This window comes from Cryptomeria japonica, chromosome 8 (assembly GCF_030272615.1).
Source record: "Cryptomeria japonica chromosome 8, Sugi_1.0, whole genome shotgun sequence".
NCBI classification, from domain to species: Eukaryota; Viridiplantae; Streptophyta; class Pinopsida; order Cupressales; family Cupressaceae; genus Cryptomeria; species Cryptomeria japonica.
Genome location: NC_081412.1, coordinates 278,857,462 through 278,883,604, shown reverse-complemented (window position 1 = coordinate 278,883,604; position 26,143 = coordinate 278,857,462). Strand labels below are relative to the sequence as shown.

The window sequence follows — 26,143 nt, the reverse complement described above, 5'->3', positions numbered from 1 at the left end:
TACAATTGAAGCGCAGCTCCTTCGCTCAGTGATTCAACCGGGCACATGAATTTACAGCTTGAATTTCCATGGTCGAATATTTTGTTTCGCCTCCACCACTGCGTTCTGCATGCAGCTACCGGACGAAATATATTTTCAATTTTCGCGAAATCGAGTTTTCATTCAAAATTAAAAAAAAATGAATTGAAAACTGTGCCCATACCACGTGACCGCCGTCCGATGTTAGTCATGTTAGTCGACTCGTCGACGCAATAAAGCGAGTTAGCCAAAAAAAATTGCCACGTGGCAAAATTGAAATTGGCGGTCACCGAAAATGTAAAACGCTTGGCCGACAGTCTGTTAACCGCCTTGCCCGATGTAACCGTCACATCGCGGTGACAACGGTCGGGAAAGTGTTAACCACGAGCAAGCTTTTTCGTCAAACGCAAAACGACAACATCATCCACATCATCGCAGCCGCGAGGAATTCCATGTCATCTGTGGGTCCTAGGAACGTCGCTCTCATGGACCTGCTGTATTTGAATGGTATGCCTTCGACATCATATGGAGGCATGCCGTTTTGGAGCCAGAATAACTACAACCCTAGTTGAGTAGTTTAGAAAGGTGATTAGGATGAAGTGGGAGAGTAGGAGGATTGGACATTTGAAGGGAGAAAGGGGGAGTAATTTAAAATTGGTTTTAATTCCATGTGGAGGAAAAAGGGGATAAATGAATTCAATAAAATAAATATGGGGATTCATTTAATTTAATAAATGAAGGGCCACGTGGTATAGTCAAATAAGTACATTATTTAAATTAATTCACCTTGGAGAGTTGGCTCAAAGATAGAAGAATAATTGATAACTAATTATTAATTATCTTAATTATCATAATAGAAAGACTAGATGAATAAGAGGGATAATTTGACCAGATTTTACAAAGTTATTTTTAAGATACTTTAGTTTAAACGTGCTAACATATGAGTTGCATGATGAGTCACACCTCCAAACCTTAATTGTAAACATGTAAAGATCTATTTCACATTTCTTGAAAACAAAATCTTATGCTATTTCATATAACAACCTCCCCTCTCCTCAAGGTCTGGCTATGAGACCATAGAATGCACTGAAAATACACAGTACATTCTATTGACCTATGGACAGCACCTTCCCCCAAGGCATGATCCATCAACCAAATTATTCTTTAAAAATTTGAAGAAAGACTGCTAAACTGAATAAAAAACCAGGCCCATGATCATGACATTCTTGTTTAAATTTTACCTACTTATCAGTCGGTGATTTAAAAGAGTGTGGTGGTGGTGGACCAATGACTGCTGCATTAATATAGGAGCCTAGTTGCCACCAATGGAGGCCACAGCATATACGTGGAATTATTTCCGCCGCAGGGTGTGGCGCCTACTGTACCAGAGAGATCTGCAACATTACTGAGCCGTACCTCTCAATAAGAAAATTTAGAGTTTGCATGCCGTATAGATTTGGTTATTCGCTGCTTCTGTGACTTACGTGTGCTTGGAATAAAAATCTCACGCTGGATTACCTACTTTTTCCGCTCCATTCATTCTCACCGACCTTTGAGAATTTTCTCACAGCAATTCTTGGAAACCATTAAATGCTATCAACGGCCATGTATTTAATCTTAACCTACACTGCTTCTACCACAACAATGAACAGTTTTTTCCAGCTCTCTCAATCTTCCTTCGCAAACGTTACTGATCTCTCTGGAATTAAATTTCAAATTCGTTTTGTAAATGGGTGGAGAAGATGACTGTGAAATTAGCGAGGGAGAGAAATGGGTGGAAAGGGGGCTGCGGATTGCGGCGCTTCCTCTTTGCATTGCAGCTCTGGTTTTGATGATCAAGAGCAAGGAGATTAACGATTATGGAGCCCTTAAGTACAACCACATTGCCGCTTTTAAGTAAGCTTTAAACTACTATTTTCATCGTCATCCCAATATAATTATAATATCTATTCTCTTTCATATATGTGGTTCAGTAATGTCCAGGGTACAGTTGCCCAAATGCGGTCCAGTTCTTTGCATTCATAGTTGAATTCGGTGTTTCGGGTGCAGTTGGCCAAATATTATCCGCTTTTTTATGTTCAAAATCAAATTCAGGATAAACACTTCTATATATGCAGCATCTTTGATTTCTAGCTGCTAAAATTATTTGTGGTTTAAAATTTGTCTAAAATTGCGACTCTTATTTTCCTCAGTTGTTTTCTTCCAATGTTACATTTTGGCTGGAAGACCATGTTCTTTGTTTCCTAGATCAAGTGAAATTTATTGAGAAAATGCTGTGTTTTTTTTTCTAAAGGACTTTAAAATATTTTATTCCAGAAAATAAATGTTAATTCTGACAAAACTCTTCCTCGTTTGCCACAGTTTAAGCTCTACAAGCCTGATAAAAGCATATCAGTCTGAGTAAACGGGCTATTTTCTAACAGCTAAAAGTTGTGTTCTAGTTAAATTTTCAAAACGTGATTAAGCTTTGAAATATATCATCCCTAATTAATTTTAATTTTGCTTAAATGCACCCAGATCTTTGTTCTGTAGCTTCTAGGCAGTCGCAGTCGCAGAGGTAGCGTCTCAGTATCTGTAATTGCAGTTTGATTAGTTCCCTATACATAGTCCATATACTGTTTGGGTTCAATATTATTAAGGGATTGCCAGCTATTCTGAAACATGAAGCGGTTTATTTACCACTTTTGTAGGGATGAAATGTAAAATTGTCATTGACTGTTTGACCGTGGGATCATTTGATGTATAAATACAGTGGGGATTGCAAAATTACACAAATTCTAAGTTGATTTTTAAAGATTAAAGTTATATCCAACTATCATGGATACTGAGATATCTGTTTCTTAGAGTTCTCTAATTGCTAGGTTTTCAGTCTTTGACAAGTTGTTTGGTAAGTTTTACTAATCTTGATAATTGTCTTAAGAGATCAGGATTTCTTTTGAGTGGGTTTGCCACTTGGGTAGCAACTTCACTCAACAACACCCGTATAATGAGGTCTAAGGTACTTTGAGCATCATATGATATTATCAATAAGTGATGGATCCAATCAGGAACTTATTCATTTCAGGCCCATCTCCATTAATTTATAAATCATAAATCAAATGTTATGGTCTGAATTCCTCCCCTCATTTTCCATTGATTTCTTAATTAAGTATTATGAGCGTCGTATCAGAAGCATGAATCATTTTATATTACAGTTATATAACACAGATAAACAAAATCAAATACAGGGTTATAGTATGGCCTCTAGACATGTACATATTTTTGGTTATGAAGTCATTGTACCTCATTAGTTCAATGTTAAGGTAGATGGATGTCATATACTTATCTATTTTTGGCTGCAGGCTCTCCGTAGTTACCAGGTTTGAAGAATTTGATTTGGTCTGGAGGTTAAAAAAAATTGGAAACATAAAATTTGGCAAAATTTTATAGCAATGAAAAATCCAAGTCAAATCAGACAAATGTGTCTGGTCTGAAAATTTTATTCTTAACAGTGAGTTACTTTTTTGTAACCAAATCATGCATCTAAACGAAAAGCTCCTTGGTTATACCATTAAGCCACAGTCTTAGTTTCTTTCATATAATCCAATCTGAAGGACAATGTTGTTAACTGAATCATGCGATTTCCATACAATGGGATTACATACATTAGCATAAGACCAATTTAATGTTAATAAAATTTCTCAGTAATGCCAAGTCATCTCATTTCTCAGAAGGCCCTATAGCGGCTGAAGCAAGCACCACACCCTTAGCACCTACAAATTGATGAGTACTCGTCGAAGTTGGGCTTCACCAAAATTGTTCTAGATCTTAACCTTTACTATATTTTTGATAAATTTGTTCTGTTATTTTTGCTCTTGTATGGAGATGACTTGATTGTTATAGGTAATATTGAGAAGCTCATTGTTACAAGTGAGGAGTTGGCTTCTGATTTTGATATGAAGAACATTGACCTTATGCACTATTTTCTAGGTGTTGAGGAGTGGTATGTTACAAGTGAGGCCATCCTTAGTAGTCAAGGGAACTATATGGTAAAGATTTTTAAGACATTTTAGATCATGGCTTGTAAGCTGCTTACTACTCCAATGGTTCCAAATTTGAAGTTGGCGGTAGATTCAGATTCAAATCTGGTGGATCCTTTCGTGTATAGGCAGTTGATAGTTTTCCTCATGTATTTGGTGAATACTTTATTTGATATTTGAGCTAGTTCATGGTTGAGACAAGGCAGATTTGCTAGACTGCTGCAAAGCAAGTGTTCCAATACTTGAAAGACACAATTAAATTTGAGTTAAGGCATGTTGGAGATAAAGAGTAGATCTTGCATGGCTTTGTGGATATAGACTAGGCAAGTGATTGTAGTGCTAGGAAGAGCACTTGAAGGTTCTGTTTCAACTTAAGGTTAGGTATGATATCTTGGTTCGACAGGAAGTAGGCAGTAGCGGCATTGAGCTTAGTTGAGATTGAGTACATGGCAGCTTCTTTTGCTAGTCATGTAGCTATTTGGCTTCGCAAGTTGAGGAGCCAACTATTGTGTACTATGGCAATCAGAGTTGCATCAAGCTCTCTGAGAATCCAATGTTTCGCGATCACTCCAAGCATACAAAAATTTAGTACTATTTCCTCAAAGAGAGTTCAAAAGGGAGTAGTGGTTTGTAAAGTATGTTCCCTTGGATTTGTAGGTTATAGTATTTTGACAAAGCCCCTAATAAAAGGGAAGTTTAAGATATTGAGGGAGAGACGAGGTCTGACAGAAAACACCTTCCTTGCAGAGTGAGTGTTAGTTTTTTGTACTTGTTGCTTGGCAGCCGTTCTCCTTCCACAGGACACACTCTTCAAATTCAGGCTATAGATATTTTCACAAAGCCCCTAACAAAAGGGAAATTTGAGATATTGAGGGAGAGACAAGGTCTGACAGAAAACACCTTCCTTGCAAAGATTGTTTTAGTTTTTTGTATTTGTTGCTTGGCAGCCGTTCTCCTTCCACAAGACACACTCCCCAAATTCAGTGCAACATTCAGGTTTTTGCTTTTGTGTTTCCTATTTTTGGTTGGGTGCAATTCTTCTATCTTTTAGCTCGACAAAGCTCACTTTTCATATTTAGTTTGGATTCTAAATCCCGTGAATTGCCTGCTATCTTATTTTAGAGCTAGATGCTTTTCTGCTTTAGTTTTCTTAGGTCATGGTTTTTCTTCTCCTAGCCTAGGAACTCCATTGAGATGGGGATTTTCACTATAAACCCTAGAGTTCTTTTGTTTGATCATATAGACCTAGGGCACACGAATGAAAAATATAGAGCATATTTGAGTGTTGAGCTAATGCAGGGTAACTCTTTTCAGTTTTAATAGAAGATAGATGCAGTTATTTGGGGTTCAGATTGTGTATTTGCTGTTCATAGTTTTAGTAATATGTGTTTATACATTAGGGTACCTGGAACTAATAGGCCAACACTGGGGTACAAAATAAACTATGTTCAGCTTGGTCTAAATGTCAATCCAGGGACCGTAGGCTTGTAAAAGGTGTCAGGACTATATGCCACAAAGGGGTGAAAGTCGCGAGATGAGGGGGGATGAAATGCAACTTGCAGAAATAATCTTGCAACAAAGCAAAATAACTTCAGCGACAGGAATTGTCACTTCCTGGTGACAAGAATTGCAGCAACTTATAACAATTACGGAATTTAACTAAATCACAAACCACACTTGCAAATAATGAGAAAGACCAAAAATAAACACACTCTAAATTAACAGCAGTCACCAGACGTCCCAAGAAGTGGGCCCTTCCTAGTCCTCTAGGTGATAGAACGAAATGGCTTTCTTATGCTGCTATAATCATGGAAAAGCTGCTAATATTACAGTCTCGATACCGCAGTTTACATATATCAATCTGCTTTCACAAAATCTGCGTACCCAAAGTCTATCCTGGGGCTGATATTTATACAGCTCCAATAGGTAACATCTAAGTCACCAGGTTCGGCCGAATTTCATCCTTGAAGTTCGAAATTCGCCGAACTTCAAAAAAAAAAAAAAATTCGTTAAAATTCGCCGAACTTCAAAAAAAAAAAAAAATATTTTTTTTTTTTTTTTTTTTTTTAATAAATTTTTGGCCTTCTTCTGTTAATATTTTTTAAACACATCTTCTTTTCTTTGATTAAAACCCATTAACCTGTTCTTTCTTTAGGATATTTATGTCTGTTAGAACCCTCAATTAGGATGAGAAAAAAAATGCTGAAGATGATAATTGATTACCCAATCAGTGAGGTATTCCAGTATTTGGTGATTCTGTTATTCTCATAAGATGAGATAAAGATGTTACTTACAATAAACCTTATTAGCAATTCATATGGAACCATCCCCCATATGAAAGATTGGTTGTTTTATAGAATATATCTGGCATATTTATACATATGGCGAACTTAATTCGAATTTTATACATTTCGAATTTTTCCCTCATCGAACTTCATTCGAATTTCAAAGTTGTCGAACTTCGAATTCGAATTCGAACCTGGTGACTTAGGGTAACATATACATACAAATATAGATGATTTTTTCAGCCTACAACCAACCAACTAAATATTATTGGCTCACGTGAAACCTTAGTTTCTAACCATACAATAAAAATGATTTTGTTACACCCGCAGTTGGAAATAGGAAAGGACAGAATTTTGGTTCTCTGTACATAGCTCGCAAGTGCCTTTCTATCATAGGTATTTCTCCTCAATTTGATCCTTACTACCAATCACCATTGAGAGAAGTTGTTTGGTGAACTGGAGAAGGAATTTCGCAGGTGGAGAACAACTATTATAAAGACAATAAAGTAACCAAATATTGCATCCATTGAATGAACTGATGGTTACAACAATTTAAACAAATCTGTCTGCTGTTGTGGAAGAAGGAATCCAATCAAGCATACGTGGCAGAAGTAGAAACGCAGATACCACAATGATCATGACAATAGTAGTCTATTGTGGCAATGATGGAAGAAGGATTTGAGTGGCATGAAGGTTCCTGTATAGAAAATGACAGGAAGTCTGCTACAAGATATATTTTCCAAGGTGTAAAATAACAATGCCGTTAATAAAGACAATCAATAATTAATTTTCATAATTTAATCTCAAAACTATATTAAATACCTTTTATATATATTTAATCATATGCAATGTAAATGGTAGAATGCTATGAAAATGGAATATAGAAATGGATATGAACGTATATGAAAATGGCATAAAATGTAGCATAAAATGAGACACAAATAACTCTCATGAAGAACTACTGTTTTAATTGGAAAGGTTTGTTTTAAGCTACTTTGTAGTGAGGGTTAATCTCTGAGTGCAAAATCTGCTTACCATGGTCTGCAAATTTTAACAAAGATCTGTGTAGGAATGATATACGTATTTAGGCCATAGTTTGCAGTGATACACAGTTCCTCTTAAAGTTGCCAAGTACAAATTGTAAACCCACTTATCTTTGGACTTCTATTTCCAATACAAAACAAGTTGCATGCCCTTAGATATATCTATAATGCCAACAAGTAATTACCAAAAGAGAACTACAATTACAATGCCAATAAGTCTACAAATGACCTGAAGGTAAAGTTTAAACGAAGAAAGTAAGAAATGAGTAGCTAAGGTACAAATCATTAATGATCCTCAAAAGACCATTTAGTTCCGTTTTAACAATTCCCAAAGAGATATCTAAGCTTTGCATCTGGACATACAAAAGTATGGCATATTTGATCAGACATCATTTTCATTTATTGACTCAATTTATGAGTGTATACCACCATCTTGTTCACTAACTACAATCTTGTCTAGAGTTTGCAACAATACAAGTACAAAATCAATCATGTCCTCTATGTTGCAAGGACATAAGAAACAAGAAATACAAGCAAACTGATATGTATTGGCTTATGTTCAAAGTTGTATATGTTGGCCATATATGCAAGTAGATGTCTTTAGGTTTATTTGGGGGTGCAAATTATGTAGTGTTAGTAAACCATACAACTAAAAGTACCAACCATTACTAGCACCCATAGATGGAAGACTTGCCGGACTCGCCACAGACTCGCGAGTTCATTGGCAGGCCAAGTCGACTTGCCAAGGATTTGCGAGCCGAGTCCTAGCGAGTCTTAGCAAAGACTCGTGATTTTTTTAGAAGGACTCGCGCGAGTCCTAAGTCGGGACTCACGAGTTCGACCTAGAGACTCGCGTCGCCTTGCAAGCATGCCCAATCACGTTTTAAAATGTTTTTTTTTTCATTTTCACTCATTTGGCATTCTTACTTGCTGAAAACAGGTTTGTAGGGTTTGAAGGAGAGGAAACATGTCAAAAAATTATCTAATTTTTTTTTTCATGTCAGTCTCATTCTCTTCATCAGAATATATACATAAAATATAACATTTAAGTATAAGAAGTCACATTTCAATATGTCTTTTTCCTTTCTTATACTTTAAGTTATATTTCATGTATAATGTGGCAAGATGTTTGAGAGTGGTTTCAGATCTCTAGGAGTTATAATGCAAATTCTAGGTTTTAGAAGATCTTTTAAATTTTGAGACAGTCAAATTTCAGTAATCAATAGGCTCCTATTAGCATTTTCTTGCTCTCTCTTTCTCACTCACTTTATCTGCCTCGAATTTTAGACCTATCTATCTCCCTATCACTCTTCCTCTATCCCCTTTCTCTACCACTCTCTATCTCACTCTCTCCTCTCTCTCTTAAGATCTAGACCTATCTCTCTACCCCTCTCTCTCTCACCCTTAGACCCTAGCAAGTGGTGGTACACTCAACCTCAGTTTGGTGAGCTGGAGAAGCCACATTCGACTCCTAGAACTAGACCCTCTAGTTCTATCTCTCCCTTGGTTTTCACTAGAGTTGGAAAGAGGAAGATGTAGTCTTCTCTTTAGTTTGTTCATTGTTGTTTTTCACATTTGGACATATCATTATATTTAATTTTGTAAGCACTTATAAACTTATGCTGATATTATACATTTTAAAGTTTGAAACTATGAGTATGAATGATGAAATTTCAAATATTAAGTGTTTGGAGATCATATGACTATTATGACGTGTAATGTTTCAATTATGGCTCTTATGTTCTCTAAATGCATTAATTTCTTTTTGTTTTTTTGTAAAACTACGGTTTTTTTTTGGTGAGTCCTTTCACAAGTCCGTGTTGAGTTCGAGTCCGAGTCCAAGTCCAAATTTTGGGTTGCCGAGTTTGTGGCGAGTTTGAGTTTTCCAACTTTGCTAGCACCCTCTTGGCCACAGAAGAGGACCTCCATGGGCTTTGTGGTTCTCTCATGATTTGTAGAGGGCATGATTATCTGTGTGGTGGTGGACAGTTTTAGCAGAATGTTATTGCTCATTCTGTGCAAGAAAATGCCCTCGGGCAGTGACATAGTTGAATTGTTTTTCAATATTTTGTGTTCATTTTGGTTTCCTGGGAAGAATTTGTTTCAGATCACGATTCTATATTCTTGGGGAAATTTTGTTGTGTATTGTGGGAAAAGATGGATGCCCGATTTAAGTGTTCAACTGCTTTTCATCTCCAAACAAATGATAAATAGAATTGGTGAATCGAAACCAAAATCATGGGATGAGAATTTGGTATGCATACAACATTCTTATAGCAGCCCATAATTCTACAAATTTGAAACCTTTTGAGCTAACTTGTTGGTTCAAGTACGGGACATATGAACATATAACATTATAATATTAAAAAATATATAAAATTAATTGAAATAACTGTATAGATATATCTAAAATAAAACTGAAGCTAATGAAGATCCAACCCATCCTAGAGGAAATCTCCAATCACTAGCATTGATAAAGGAGGAGACCCTACGACCGACTTCTATTATTGGGGTTTGATGAGAAAGGTACACGACATCTCTTCTCATCCTTTGAACTTATTCCAATAGGTCTAATGAAATTGGGAGTGGTGTTCTTATGCATGTAATTTTAGAGATCACTTGAAACAGGTTTGAACATATCCCAATCCATATTTTTGAGAATATCGGTTGAACCATCATTCTATGCCTTGGGGTTGTGAAGCTCTTGGCATATTGGATTAATAAAAAAGAGGTGAAAGATTTGTATTGATTGGGTGCCTTCACATCATGCTACAGTAATTGTCAAAGGTGGGCTTGGATGGAGGCTTGAGGTGGAGTTGAGAGCTTTGAAGTGAAGGTAGAGTGTCTTGCTTGGCATAGGAGTGAATCAAATTCCGATAATGATTTTATAAATAATAATTAATTAATTAATTGATATAAATACAATCAAATATATTATATTAATATACATAAAAACAAGTATATAGATATAAATATAATAAATCATAAAACCTTCTTGAAACAAGTGTCTTCTCAATTAAATATATTTTATCATTATAGTAAAACCGACATCATATATATATACACACACACCATAATAACTAGATAAATAGATTAAGTCAAGCACATAATTTATAATTTTATAATTTAATAAATATATAATAATAGTAATAATTTAGTATGATTTTATAAATGTATTTATTATTTTAAATTAATGAATAGAAATATAAAATAAATATATAATATAAATAAAGCCAAGGAAATCCAAGGGCATGTACCCTAACCTTTTTTAGGGTGTCCCCATATTGGGGACTGGGGGACACCTGTAATGTCCCCTAATTAGTTATACTTTAAATTAGCCTAAATTTGCCCAAATCTAAAATAGGTAATTAAGTATATGGGAGTACCTTTGTATACTGTTTTCCTGCAACACAAAATTAGAGAACATATATGAAGTAATACTTATAAACTGAAACATATGCTAATGAATTAGATTGAGTGATATAATTTTTTAATGTATTAATTACCATTAGTATCATATTTGTTAGATAAAATCAGATTGTAGGTTAGTTGCCATTCTTTAGTATCCAATTTCTTAGTGCACTAGGGTAGGCTGGTTGGATAGAGTGTCCAAGAGATCCTCCATCCTAGGCCCAAGAGCAGATGCTACATCCCTCTTGGCTCCATGTGGCAGGTGTTAAGCATCCATCATGGAGTGGCGTGCCCAATGAGGTGTCCTATTGCTGTTCCCCCTTATCTCAACCACCTCCTCTCTTAAGCCCAAGAACAGATGCTACATCCCCCTTGGCTCCATGTGGTAGGGGTTAGGCATCCACTACGGAGTGGTATACTTGAGAGAGGGTCCCTCATATTTAATGAACCATTTATGTTATTCCAATTATATTCTTTATTTAATTTATTATGATAATCATAGTTGTCACAAATCCCATTATGTTATATTGTCATTAATGCTCCCTGTTAGTATTAATTTGTATTAATCATTATCTGCCATTATTCCCTTACAATATGATAACAAATTGTGCAAATTGAATTTGATTGCCTCATTCATCCTTGGGTTCATTGACAGAGATGTAAATATATATTGTGTTAAAATAGTGATATTATGTGAAATTGTCTCTAAATTGCTTCTTCATTTCTATGTTATTATTGCCATCAATTTAATTAATATTACATTCAGCAGTTCAGATTCAGTGATAAGGCTCTCAGAGCAAGCTGCTATTCTAGTATAGAGATACGGGGCCTGGTTCATCCAGTTCCCAAGGTTCTCCTATATCCGAATAGCGGGGCTTTGATGGTGCCCCTCTCCGACTTCCACGGTACCCAACCGACAAAATAGTTCTCATGGAGGTCGCAAGGCAGTCACGTTCGACTGACATCTTACTCAGAGAGAGCAAGCAGGCTGGATTCACGTTCCCCATGATTATAGGCAACCAGGATGTCCATCTAAAGACCCCCGCCCTCGCAGTGCTGGCCTCTTATGGCCTACAAGAGCATTTTACGAGAAAATATTTCAATCACGGCAATCTGGCAAAGAGAGCCTATAGTAGGCGGTATAGAGCAAAGGAATCAGTTGAAGACTATTGAAAAAATTGCTCTGATGACTGTGAAGTCTGAAGGCGTGAATATTCTAGGCTGAGTGTGCAGCAAATGCGACTCTTTGAATACCGTCGGGTCCTAGATCAATTCACAAATTCAGGGAATTGCCTCCAAGTCCGGGAATTTGAGGCAGTAAGGCATCTTTTGCCAGGCATTGATTGGTCCCAGGACCCGATCACTGATTTTGAGGCAGTCATGACAGCCCTAGCAAGATTTACAGACCAATGGTTACATCAGCAGATTGAGAGGCTAATTCATGAGGGAGTCCAGTTCACTTACCACCTAATGGGCAGCCTCGATTCTCAGTCTTCTGAAGATGAAGGAACGTCTAGTGCACACTGAGAAGAAATTGAAAAACCTGAGAAGAGAAAGAAGGCTAAGGCTTGTAGAGGGACTCGAACGTCCAAGAGAACAAGAAGGGAAAAGATTCCTATAAGAAGACTAGAGGTCACTTCATTGTCAAAGGACCCCAGTTCATCCGACGATGTAGTAGAATTAGTTTATATACCTGCTCCGCCTTCTCAAAGTGACATTGATGCGTTTGGAACTGATGATCCTCTCGCACCCGACATGCTAGAAGCTGAGCTAAGGGCCATTGAATCAACCCAACCGGGTAACCAAATAGAGGAAGGAGAGATTCCATCCATTAAAGGGATCGAAGTGCATGAACCCACCCAACAGAGCCGCCATGAATTGCTGCTCCATAATACAACCAAAGATGACTCTACCATTGAAGGAGAGCAAAGGGCAGAGGAGACCTGCGAGCTCGAAAGGACTGAAGAGCAACCATTACACGAAGGCGCCAGACAATTGTTCAGTTAAATGGGAGAAAGTTTAGCTGCAAGTAAGGAACTTGGCACCTCCTCCACCCCTCCGGTAACAAAACAGCTGCGAATCTGTGATGAGTCGGCTGAAAACATCAAAGAACAGAATGTAGACTTAACCATATCATCAGCCCAGGCAGTATCTCAAGAATGGTTAATTGCCAGAGCCCAGCGCAAGGCCGCCACCAAACCACCTATCGACCTCGAGGACATATTCTCATGCATAGACCAAGCCAAAGCTAAGGGGAAGAAAAAGCCCAAGGCATATTCCAGAATGACTAAAGATGAGCAAAGGAACCGTACTCTCCACATTGCCACCCCTCCTGTAGACAAGCCAACATATCAGATCACACTGACAAATTATAGCATCATGACTATCCCCATTGGACGAGCCACTAAGGAGCAACAAAAAGAAGAATTCAAGGATTCAGTGCAGAACATACTCAGGCAACTCGAAGAGATAACAACTGAGAAGGATATGTATCGGGCTCGTGCTGAAAAGGTCGAAGGATACATCGATCAACTCTTGAGACCATTACACAATGCCTCCGAATCCCACATTCCCCTGACAGCATTGGCACAGAGGACCACAACAAAATTTGAAGGAGTACGAGACACCGCGAGGGTCGTCAAGGAATGGATACAAGGCATTAGAAAAAGGGGAGAACGAATCCTTGAGGAAGTGAAGGGAATGGCTCGCCACCGAGAAACCACTTTGGTTAAGTTATTAGAGGTAAAGAGGGAATCCCTCCACATCCAGGAAGTGGCTGCCACTACTCTTCCCCTCATGAACGCTCTTTTTTGGACCCAGGCACAGATCCCTACACTCTTCGACATCCTGCACCCTCATGGTATCGACATTTTCAAAGAATGGTATTGGACTATCAACATGAAGAATGATGCGAAGGAAATCATTGATAGAGAACACAATGCATGCGAGGTAATTCTAAAAACCATGCAGGAACTTAGCAAGATAATCCTTCGATCAATGGTTTTAGGATGGGTAAATGACCAATCCGATGAAGGGATACCGCCAGACTGGGAGGAAAGATTGGGAACAAATAAGATCACTTATTCCACTAAGGACCTAGGCTTTGCCGGTCAATTCCACTCGGACATGTTGTGCTTTGAGCGTAATCGTTCCAGTTGGCAAGATGGTCTGAAGCAGGTAGACCAATACCTCGAGGGCATGCAATATAAAATTCGCCATCCTCCTATGCCTCCATTCAGTTTGCTTTTCCAATTATGTATCGGATTCCAAGAGTATGTTCGTGAGGAACATTCAGCAGGTCGAGATCTCTGGCGGGAATATTTGCATGAAGAAAGTCAATTTTTGATAAAAGGATTTGAAACTGGAAAAGAAAAAGTGCTTTCCTAAAAATGCACTTTTTTCCTTTTTAAAATTTTGAAAAGTGCACTTTTGGCCAAAAGGGTCATATTTGACTTTCAAGTCAACTAAAATGTAAAACTTTATGAATGCACCTTTTTGGATAATTTTGGATGAGTTTTAATTATCCTTTTTGGGTAGTTATTGCTCATTTTGGGGTGGTTGTTGATATTTGCCTCCCATTTATGGGTATGGGCAGCCATGTTTTATGGATGAATCTGGGCCACTTGTTTAGATTAGATCTTGGCCATTCATCCATTTTTGAAGCCTATTTAAGGGATTGGTTTTCCCTCATTTTGTAAGTTCTTGAATTGTTGCAAAAGCTTTGGCGAAATTTACAGGATTTAATGCAAAGTTAAGACTGTTTCCAAATTTCCTTGTGAGTGCATGGTCTCCTTCTTCATTAATTTAGGAATTTTTTCAGTTATGTTTATTTCCTTTATATAGCATTTTCAAACAAACATCCGACAAAATCCTCGCAGTTCACACCATTAGGGAATGGCTGATTGCCTTTCTCTCTGCATGGTTAATCTGAACCTTTTATATGCTTAGTTCGGTTATTGAATACTCACTATGAATGTAAAAGTTCTAATGTGTAGTTGGTAACATGAAAATCCTATTTTCCTTTGAAGATTGCACTAGATTTATGCAAATATTGTGCTTAAGTAGCTGGTGATGCTTAGTCTAGTTATTTGGAGGTGTCCGTCTGTTTACCGAATCTGCTATCTTAGTTGAAATTTATATTTCATGTATCTCTCTCTCCCTATCCTTCCCTCCTTTTCCCCTTTTTTTATCAAGAGAATCCGCAATCCCGTTGAAAACAGTATCAACTCAACTGAAATCATTTGATAAGAAAGATCATAAAGATCCCAGGGAACTCATCTATCAATCGCCTATCTCACCGTAAGTCCCCCTTGTGTTTCCAGCATAAACACATCAAACCACTGAGTAATCCTGCAGTCAAGACCTGACAAACGAAACCTTGAGGTTGTCCCCTTTGATCAAATGTAGAAAATAGCATTAGGGACTTCCTTATCTCAAGAGAGGATAGGATACTCAGCTGGTTTATTCTATTCTGCGTTGGCCATATGGAGTTTGCAGCAATGCGATTCTAGACACGTCAACAGAACATAAGCGATAGCTTCCGGAGCACCAAATCATGAACCAATTGAATATGACAAGCATATAACCATTCTAAATAACCATCCAAAACCGAATCCAAGGATCTGATCATACTGGATCAAAATCACAGCCAAAACCAAGACAAACACCAAGTCTAACCGGGATAACAGAACCATATCCAATTGGGATATAATGTTGACATCAATGACAACACTTAACCAAATCCAACATATTGCCAACAACACCTAAACCAATTCTTCCATGTATCCACTCACCCTATCTGAAACACTTCCAATCCGTCCCTTTGTTGCCTGAGCCGTTGACCTCATTCCTTCCAAGTCATCAATTGATTCTTTTGGAAGTGTTGCAGGAGGTACAAATATTCCTTCAGCTTGCTTGACAAGATTTATCAAAAGTTGTATGTAGTTTCTCAATTGTTTTTTTTTTTGCCTACAACTGTTTCTTCTTTTCTTCCTCTTTTTTCAATCTTTCCCTAATGGTCATTACAAAACCTTGCATTTCCTAAATTTCTTGTTCCTTTTTGGTTGGTCCCAAATCAAACGTTGTATCATCATATTCCTTTTAGAATGATACCTTCCTTTGCCTTAGCAATCCTCGGAACTGCAATCTGGATTTTGTGAGACCTAGAACCTTCCTATATGATCTTGGAGTATTTCTTTGCTTTCTTCTTTTCCATAGTCTTACCTATCTGGCTTCGAAATTTCTCCAATTCATCTGTTGAATCACTTTCTGTTATAGATTTCTTGTTCATCCACTCCCCCTCAATCATCATGATTTGTTTGTTCTTCTTTATCTAATTCCTCTTGTTCTTGAACTCCTTGCAAAGCTGATATCATATACTCATTGAAATCTTCATTCGAAAATCCCATGTTTGAATTTCCAAGAATTTCTTCGATTGGCACTACTTCTTGATCCTTCAGTTGATTGTCAAGAGTAACTTTCACGGCTTGAGAAGAACTCCTTTCTTGATCCTTTTGTTGAATAGACTCCAAGGATTCATTTACACTTCGTCTATCCTGCACACTTGGAGTGAATTCAACCTCTCTTTGCAGTACATTCTCTGCAATAGATGTTCCATTCTTGCCAGTGAAAAGATCAACTTCCTTTACCAAAGAAGCACTGGTTGATGATTGAGTTGTTCTTGACTTATATCTTTTTTGTCTTGGTTATTCACTTGGAACTTCTTGCTTTTTTGTCTTTCTTGATTGTGAATTCTCAACAACATTCTTCCATTTCTCATGATTTTTATCTTGCTATCCATCTCTATCTTCTTTTGACCTCTTGTGATTTTTCAATCATTTCATCATTGGAGGATCGTTGAACATCTTGCTCTTTCAACTTGTTAACTTGTTGACTTATCCATCTCTTTGTATTCGCCAAAACGGGTCCCATCAACACATCAAGATTTGTTACCTCTTGATCAGTCCAATTAAGTGCAGGAAGAGGCTTATCTTTTTCTTCTTCAAAATAACGTTGAATTTGATTTCCATCATCCTCAACCTGATTCGGAACTGGAAGTATGTAGGAAGCTCTAATCATCTCCACTAATAACCTGGAACACATTTTCCTCCTGATTTCAAATCATCAACTGCATTTACCCAATGATCCTCAGGATGTACCTTGTGCTTATATTTCCTTCCACCAACTATCCCAATATTATGAAAGGGATCAAAGTTTCCTCTTGATGTATGAGTCACAAGGTTGTAGAATTGTAATTCCTCATTTGATTGCTTTGCTGCTCGCATTGATGGACATGCTTCATTGAATTTCCCATTATGATTGGGAAGGTTACCTCGGCCTTGCCCTTCTTCTTTTGAGTCCTATCATATGCGGACAATTGCCTTGTTACCTCTAACAATACCATCTTATGGGTTGGATATCTTGGAAGTTGATAGGGATAAGATTATAATCCTTGCAATCTTATATAGGTGAATTAGGAAATTGAATATACCACGAGCCATACTTCTTCACCAAATTCATAGCCTCATGTGACAATCTCTTATGAAGACCCCCTTGTAGTGTTCTAACAATATGCATTGAGAAGGCATCATTGACCCTTTTGAAATGAGAAATATTGTGCAAGTGCAATTGAGGGTAGCACTCATATACTTTGACTTGTCCTTCACCATTTCCCACTAATCCCCTCCTTGTATATCAATCCTTTGTATCGACAATTTCTTGCCAACATGTAGACAACATATGGACTCATATAGAATGATCAAGAATGCTCCAAATTCTTCAATTGTTCATCTAAATTGTCACTTATCAACTTGGCCCAATCGATTATCTCAACTTTGGTTGATATCTCTTCAATGTAATAAAACATCCATGTCTCGAAGGTAGATGCTTGAGGGCATCCCATAAATCTATTCAATAATGTGACAAGGTCTCCATACTCTTGCTTGAAGTCTGACCTAAGAAGTTTTTTGGGCAACTTGGTGTGACGAGTTCTTGGTTTCTCCAACCAAGTGCTATTGATGATCTTGGCACAAGTTTCAGCTCCAACATTGTACAATCTTATTGCTTTCTCCTTTGTTTTATAGGTTGTGGAATTGTAGGTGGGAATACCAAATGCCTCCACAATTGCCTCCTCAGTAAGATATGCTAACACTTTGCCATCAGGAGCTACAATTCTCCTTTGCTCGGGATCATAGGGCTTAGCACATTCTACAATCAACTCCGTGCATTGTATTGAGGGAGGGAAATGAGCAGCTTGCACGATTCCATTCCGAGTCATCCTCCTAGCCATCCTTGAGGGATTGTGTCCTTCATATCCATATATTTGCCTTTTGAAATCCTCCATATTGATGCATCTTGAGACAATCTTTGACTCGTGGAGCACTCCTTTGAAGTCACTCTTCATTTGTGCTTGTTTTGAGGTGCTTCCAGCTTAAGAACCCGACATTTACCTGAAAAATAAAACGCCTTCTGATACAAGGATGAAAAGATGCTAAATCAATGCTAAATCAATTTAAAAGTATTACGAGTAAAATGGAAGGAGTAATGCTAAAATGAAGAGTGACTCGTGGACAATCTTTGACTCGTGGAGCACTCCTTTGAAGTCACTCTTCATTTGTGCTTGTCCTGGGGTGCTTCCAGCTTTAGAACCTGACATTTACCTGAAAATAAAATGCCTTAAGATACAAGGATGAAAAGATGCTAAATCAATTTTAAAGTATCACGAGTAAAATGCAAGGATTAATGCTAAAATCATGAAAGTTTTAACAAATTCTTGCACATATAGAAGGATTTCTCATAATAATTGTCAATCAGACTTATAAAATTGTCCACCTCCTTATTGAAATATCTGAAAATGTATGGAGATCAGATTTGAATTCTGATTTTGAATGTTTTACTCCAAATCTGCTCTTAGGTGGCTTTCAATTCGCTTTTACTCTTCTCAAGTGCACCTACTCCCTCTTTCAATGTTCAAATCTTACTTGTACGATGATAATGCAGGTCTGAAATCTGATTGAATTATGGATGGAATTCCCTCCAAATCAAGATGTTTTAATTCCTTATTGGCTGGAAAATTCGCCCTTCCTCAAGTCTGACCTGGAAACTCGCCTTGCATGTTGATGGAGGTTGATGAAATTCGCTTCACAAGGTTTGCAACTCACACTAAATCTGCTGGTATAAATTGCTTCCAATGTCTCCCAAAGTTTGTTGCAGGTCTTAATTAATTCACTCTGATAAAAAACGCTCCTAAAATCTGATGAAAGTCGCCCTCAATGTCTGCTCCCAATTGGCTTTAGAAGTCTGCTCCTTAATTTGCTTTGAGTGATTTGTAATTGACGATTTGAAATGAGGTCTTCACCTCTCCTTTATAGCACTCCCATGTTTTAATTTAACATTCCTTCAACTAGGCCAACCTAGTTCATATGCTTTGCATTTTAAATTGTTTTCTTTTTACCCTCATAAGGCTGATTTGACACTCTTTTTTCAATTGTTGCTTAAGCATACCCCTTGGGTGCAAATTAGAAGGGATAAAGAAATGTTGCTTGAGCGCATTTCCTCACCCCCTTGGAAATGATGTGGGCGGGTTTCCACCATATAGGTGGATAGTGCCCTCCTCCTTAGAACTTAACTGACTCACCACACACCTTGGGCGAAAATTCAATGGTGAGAAGAAATTCCTCTTCTCTAGAGTGCATTTCCTCGCCTCCTAGGAAATGAGATGGGTGGGATTGCACTTACCTAGTGGAATAGCTCCCACACTTAGCGTTCTTGTCTAGAGTGCGCTTCCCATGTTGTCAAGAAATTTTCAAGTTGGGGCACAAATTAAACTAGGAGAGGAAATTTTGAGCGCTTCCTTATGTAGGAAAAGGATTTTAGAGCACATTTCCAATTGGGAGGGGAAATTTACATGATTTGGAATGGGAATCTTGAGTGCACTTGAGATGCTAAGAGGAAATTTTCCCTTGTGAGCACATTCTTACCTAGGAGTGGAAATATTAAGTGGAAAGTCACCATGTTGAAGAAATTTTGATGCCTTGGAAAGGAAATCTTTATCTTGGAATGGAAATCTTGAGTGGAAAATTACCAAATAAAGGATAATTACCAAGTGAAGGAAAATTACCAAGTAAAGGAATTGGATTTTGTCACTTTTCCATGATTTCTCCCTTGAAATTTCATCTTTGAACTTATGAATTTTCCCTTGAATTTTCCTTGCCCGAGTATCACATTATTTGGAAATTTTTCCTCATTTTCCATACTAGCATTTTCTTCATTTCACTTTTCTTTACAACCTTCCTTGACGACATTTGCAACATTTTTTGCATTTGACAACTTTTCTTGCATCCAACAACTTTCTTTGTCTTGTGAATTTCCTTATCTGGAATTACATTTCCTCACCTTTAAAGACCGCCTACCCAAGGATTTTGGACTTATATTTCCAATCAGAGATTACCCTTGGCCTAGCACACTTCACTTTCAAGAGCTTGGAAACCAAAACACTGCCAAACTGACAAAACCCTAAAGCAAAGTGACTAAGGCAAAAACAAGGGGGTCCCCATTTGCAATGAGGAGATGTGTGAAAACGTCACAACACACCCCTGCCCGCATTGTACTAGCCACTAGGATCTGCATCTAGAATGGACCAGACTCAATTTTGCTAACTTCTAGTAGCAAATCAGTAATTTGGCTTTAAACAAGATTCAGAACTTAAAAAAGATTTGAAGAGAGAAAGTCATGGCTACTAACTTAGTAAAATGCCCAATTGAGAAATGTCTCGAGTATTGGAATATATTGTTTTTCATATTTTCTGTTTTTTCATTTTGATTTGTATGTCAACTCGTGAATTCTTAATTCGGCTCCAGTGTTTCATATCATGGTTACATAATGAAGATGGTGAATGCCTTATCATCTGAATATATGAAATTTCCCGTTTTTATATTTCCCTACTTTTTATTTTTCGTATCCCTACTGTCCCCTAAATAAAGGCCTCGTCCCCAATTATCCAAAAATGTGTCCTCATGTTTCCTGCATCCCCATCTTGGGAACACCATGGAACTTACACGAAAACAGTTGCATAGATTTTTTTTTGTAGAAACCTATTATATTTTGATCATTATAGCAGCAACATTATGACAGTAGATGGATAGCAATAAACAATAAAAATTATATGCGGGCACACTGCTGCCTTTGCTCATTCTGTTTTTTTGGTGGTTGAATCTTGCCATTGGTGTTGAGGGTTGGCAATATTTCAAAAATATCAACAGATTCAAAATTTGGCCAATCTGATCAACATTTATGAAGATCTCTGTTGATGTTGAGGGTTGTAGATTCCAAATGAAGATTCAGAAACTTGTAAAACTTTTATGAAAATAATTCTTATAGAGTTTGATTGCATCATAAAAATAATTTTTTCAATGTAGTTTTTGGCCCAAGGCAAGGCTTGGACCACTTGGCTACACCTTTTGTATGTCATAGACACACCTAAGCATCTGAGTCTTCTGGTCTGTGCCTGGTGTGGACCCATTTTGTCCAAGTAGGGTGATGTGGTATCCAATTGAGGATGTGGGGAATAAATTTTTTCACGAGTTTTTGGGCGTTTGGGGACCAAAATCCATATTAGTGGGGATATGTGATACTTAACTCAAATAAGGCAGTTGCTCACTGCAACAAATAATTTTCATTTAAAAGATGTTGAACACTTGCAATACCCTGCCATGACAGTTTGCAAGGCAGCAATCCGTCTTCAATGATAAAGATAACATAAGATTGATCTAGAGCATCTCAAGGAAGTCAAAAAATAGAGGAAAAGATGAAGAATCAGAGTATTTAACAGTTGGGTGTCAAAACTGCTGGTTGTGTTAAGGGGTGGTTTTGTAATTGTTCAGGCAATTTCTGCATTGGTCAGTTCATGCTGGAGGCAATTTTGTAACTGCCCTGGTGTTTGCCTGGTGATTACAGAACAACTGGTCTGCAGGAAGTGGCGATTTTGTAATTTTGTCTCAAAGAGGTTGGCAGGGTAATTGGCTACAGATGGTACCTCTCTCTTCCATGTGACTGTTCATGTGGAATTTACCCATTTGAAGTGCGTGAACATAAAACAAAGGGAGAATATTGTCCAAGGGCTGGTATTTTTGTGATTTTCTTCATTTTGGTTCAGAACTTAGAACACCAAGCTGGAGAACAGGCTTTCCATGAAGTTGCAGGCAGAGTATAGATATTGAGCTCAGATTTTGTATGCCATGAGCTCATCTGTAGTCTCCAGTGACATTCATCTACATGTATTCGACTGGAATTAGTAATTGAGGAGTTTCAAGTTCGCTATACTGGAGTTTTCACCCATTAAGGGTTTCTCCAGGATAATTTTGGTGTTTTGTTAATTGTAAATGCTTGTCTCTTTGGTGTTTTTCTGTTTTCCTTATGTTTTTACATGTTCCAGTGGACATCCCAATCAATTAGTATTATGGACAATTCAAACATTCTCCCAGAGATTATGCTGTGTGAAAGGATTGAATCATTGATAGTGCGCATGTAGCTTCAATAAATAGTTGAAGAACTGCTTGTGGAATATTCCTCAGTTTACAGATCACTTTGCTCTGACCATTTCAATGCAGCTAGGTAAATAATAAGTACTTGAACGATTATACCATTAGGATCCTGAAATTTACATTGTAACCCTCTTTAATATAGCTTCTATTTTTAAATTGATTTAAAGAGCTTTCCAAACATCATGATTTTGGAAGCTGTAGTTCAGCTTAACAAGTCCAAGAATCGTTAACTGATTTAAAGAACATTCCAATATTGACATTGAGGAAGAAATAATTTAGCTCAACAAGCCAAGACATTTCTAATAACAACAGGATCTAATTGTCCCATTAAACTGGAACAGTCTTTGGCTATATTGTGCATAGGGAATTTGGAAGGGAGGTTTCAAGTGAAAGCCTGACCAAAGCTGCGTTTCTGCTGAATCTGTTGCAAGAAGGATAACAAGCTTAGTTGAGATCCTTCAATGTCATGCAAACGAGGACACACAGATGGAAACAATATTTTGAGTTTGTGGTCAGGATTCAGAGTTGTGCATTCGTTATTTCATTCCAACTGTGATCTGAATGCATCTAGTTTTGTCTCAGTACCCCAGAAATGATATTTTATAATTTTAGTGCTTTTAGTTTTATGACTATAAATGGGTTAGGTTCTCCTATAGAATTGGGTAGTCCACGTCAAGTTTTGCAAAATTCTTGTGATATGTGTGCTCAGTCTCTGGTCATCCTCAAGTTAGTGGATACCGTTACCATATTAAATTTTTAACTCCTCTGTAACCTTTTTAAGTTTTGTTGCAGGTTGAAATTTTCTGCTAAGCTTGGCTTCCGTACACAGATTGTTTTTCATTTGTTTATTCTCTTTTTGTAGGTGTATTGTCTTTGAACTATCTCTAGATTTGTGTGAAGTATACCGCTGAATATTATGAGCTTGACAAATATAATGAATATTGAAAATTACGAGCTTGCATCATTACTAAACACATTTTTTAGTTGGGTTTGATCATAGGTATTTTGCCTAATTAGATTGAATTTAATTAACACTAATGATAACATGCTTGTTATAATTTTGGCATATTGTGTGCATTATGCAAGGTATTTGGCTTATGCAAATGGAATAGGTGCTGATAACATGCTTGTTATAAAATTTGGCATATTGTGTGCATTATGCAAGGTATTTGGCTTATGCAAATGGAATAGGTGCTGGTTATTCCGTGTTATCAGCATTTAATTCTGCAGTTCCTCAATCTCGCAGCTTATCTAGAGCATGGCTTGTTTTTTCTTTTGATCAGGTTGGTATATATTCAACTTTCAGTTTTTACTACATTTGTATTTTTAACCACTTATAACTCCGACTATATTTTAAATCTCATGGTTTGGTTTCTACTCGAGCAGTTTTTATTGGGTCTAGAAGTTGGTTTATGAATATGGTACGTCTCATTCTGTTCAAAACATTTCAGGCATTTGCATACTTGATATTAGTAGCAGGAGCTGTAGCCACAGAAGTGTTGTACTTGGCACATAAGGGTGATGAGAAGATCACATGGTACCAAATGTGTCCTTATTATGGAAGATTTTGCAACAAATTAGGGGCCTCCCTAATTTTAAGCTTTGTGGGTTGTGTATGTTTTGTTATACTATCACTTATTTCAGCCCACAGGGTCTTTAGTAATTATGATCCTCCACGTCTTTACAAGGAAGACCAGTAAGTCAACACCCGAAGTAAAATGAATACCAAACCAGGTAAAGATAGAGAATGCAAAAGGTATTCGACCTTGTAAATTTTCATAATTGTCTAAACAGGCAATAAATAACAATATTCCATGCTGAACTGATTCACTTTGAGAACTTTTATATGTTTTCTCTGATTCGTAGTTCAATTTAAGTTTGTGAGGTAAGCATCATGCCACTTTTGATGAGGGTCACTGCCCCCCTGTTACAAATTATCATGGAAACTTGGTTTGGAGTTATGAATGTAAGAAAATCATATTGGGTTCACTGCCCCCCTGTTACAAATTACCATAGCAAGTTGGTTTGACATGCATGCTTCACATTTGCTTATAATGTAGTTTATACTCATAAGAATGTGTTCACAGTAGATATTTATACAATATTGTTACGGCATACAAAGGAAGTATATGTTGCCTAAAAGTTACCACCAACAAGGGCACAATTGCTGAGTTATGAAGCAGCATCACTTTGTACCATGCTTATTTGATAGCGGAGATGAGGATCCTCTAACGAGTCCTGAGTGTCGATGAAAGTAATTGTATGAGCTGTATTTTGTTGGATGAGGGTGGCCTTTCTTGAAGTAAGACTGCTGGATTTTTCTTTAAATTTGATCTATATGGGAAAAGTCAAGGATTTGTTCAAGATACCCACTATTGTTTAAAATGTATTTACACGAGTAGCTGACAGCGATTAAATCAGAGAGTAGTTGGTGAAACACATGCCAGTGTCTTAAGAATTGCAAAACATTTCTCCAATGCATAGGTGTAGTATAAGATCGCCTAAATGTGAGGGAAATAAAATCAATATAGATCCTGATATGGACAAGATAGGTTTCAATGTTTTTGAGTGTGATGCGTACACTATTGACATCAATGTTATAGAGCATGTTGTTTGATTTCGAATCATGTTCTTATTGCCTATACAAGCGAATCTCTTTGACGCAGAAATTAATGGCAACCTACCAACACAGTAATAAGTGCAATTGGAAAGTACATTAAGCTTTCCTTTAAATTCAGCTGGAATTTTGTGGTTTCAATACATACAAATGGCTTATTTTTTGTTTTCATTGTAATTGCATTAACATATAGTGCGTTTAGGATTTTGCATGTTTGAAGCATTCTTGTTTCTTGGTAGTTCTTTTCAGATGTTTGCTGGTGGATGTCTATTGAATAACCTTTTGGTTTTTTTTTTATAAATTTATAGAATTACATTTTTTATTTAATAAGTTAAATGTGCTCACCTTGATCTTTTTACAATTTTTTTTTTCAAATATTGTGAAGGAATTTGTTGGCACAGTAATTTAATAAGTTTTGGACTAGATGGATGGGCTTAATTTATTTGATTCCTATTCTTTCGTAAATGATACCTATAAAATTTTCACATTTTATCCACTTGACTAAACCCCAATTGCATTAAGCCATTGCCAATGGTTGGTACAATTCATTGTTGTTATTTTCTTGCGAGCCATTGCTGTCATGGAGTCGTGACCTAAGATTTGACGCCCGCATGTTTGTCTAGGTTATGGTTTGTTTGACATCACTAGTTAATTATCCTCTGCTATATGCTTGCAAATCAACAATTTTTCCTAGAGAAGTTTTAAAGGATCATAGAGTAAAAGAGCTTCATCAAAGGAATGGTGCAATGAGAATGTTTGGAGATGGAGGATTCATGCTTTCAAAGGTCTATTAGAGTTACACTATTATCATTCTTGATTCCACCTAAAATATTGATCTCTATAAGTGTGCTTAAGCCAAGGGGAAGGTAACATGCCAACAAATCGGTATTGATAGGTAATTTTTCATTTGCCACCCTTTTATATTTGCAAGTTTGATTATTTATTTAACATGTTTGATTCAATTACTTATTGTTTATTGGGAACATTGCATATTTTATTCAACTTTCTCGTATTGCCTTAATCACGTCTCTTGCTTATTTGAACATTTACTCATTGCCTTGCTTATTTGTATTTGATTGTAGCCTTTAGAAAGGCCTAAGGCCTTTTACCTTTTCCATATTTAAAGGCAGAATTACTAGTCTCGCTTCTCTAAGTAGATATATATTTTGGTAAATTTAGTGTGAATCTTGACCTCCCTTTGGTGAGGTCT

General features: G+C 37.1%; 1 protein-coding gene across 1 annotated transcript; it reads left to right on the top strand.

Annotated features, from left to right (window-relative positions):
* The first annotated feature begins 1,102 nt into the window (after nt 1-1,102).
* On the top strand, nt 1,103-24,305 carry LOC131070581 (CASP-like protein 2A3). Its single transcript, XM_058006162.2, has 3 exons — nt 1,103-1,914; nt 23,482-23,599; nt 23,768-24,305. Exons 1-3 carry the CDS (start codon nt 1,748-1,750, stop codon nt 24,014-24,016), a joined length of 534 nt encoding a protein of 177 aa, XP_057862145.2. The 5' UTR covers nt 1,103-1,747; the 3' UTR covers nt 24,017-24,305.
* Nucleotides 24,306-26,143: the final 1,838 nt, after the last annotated feature.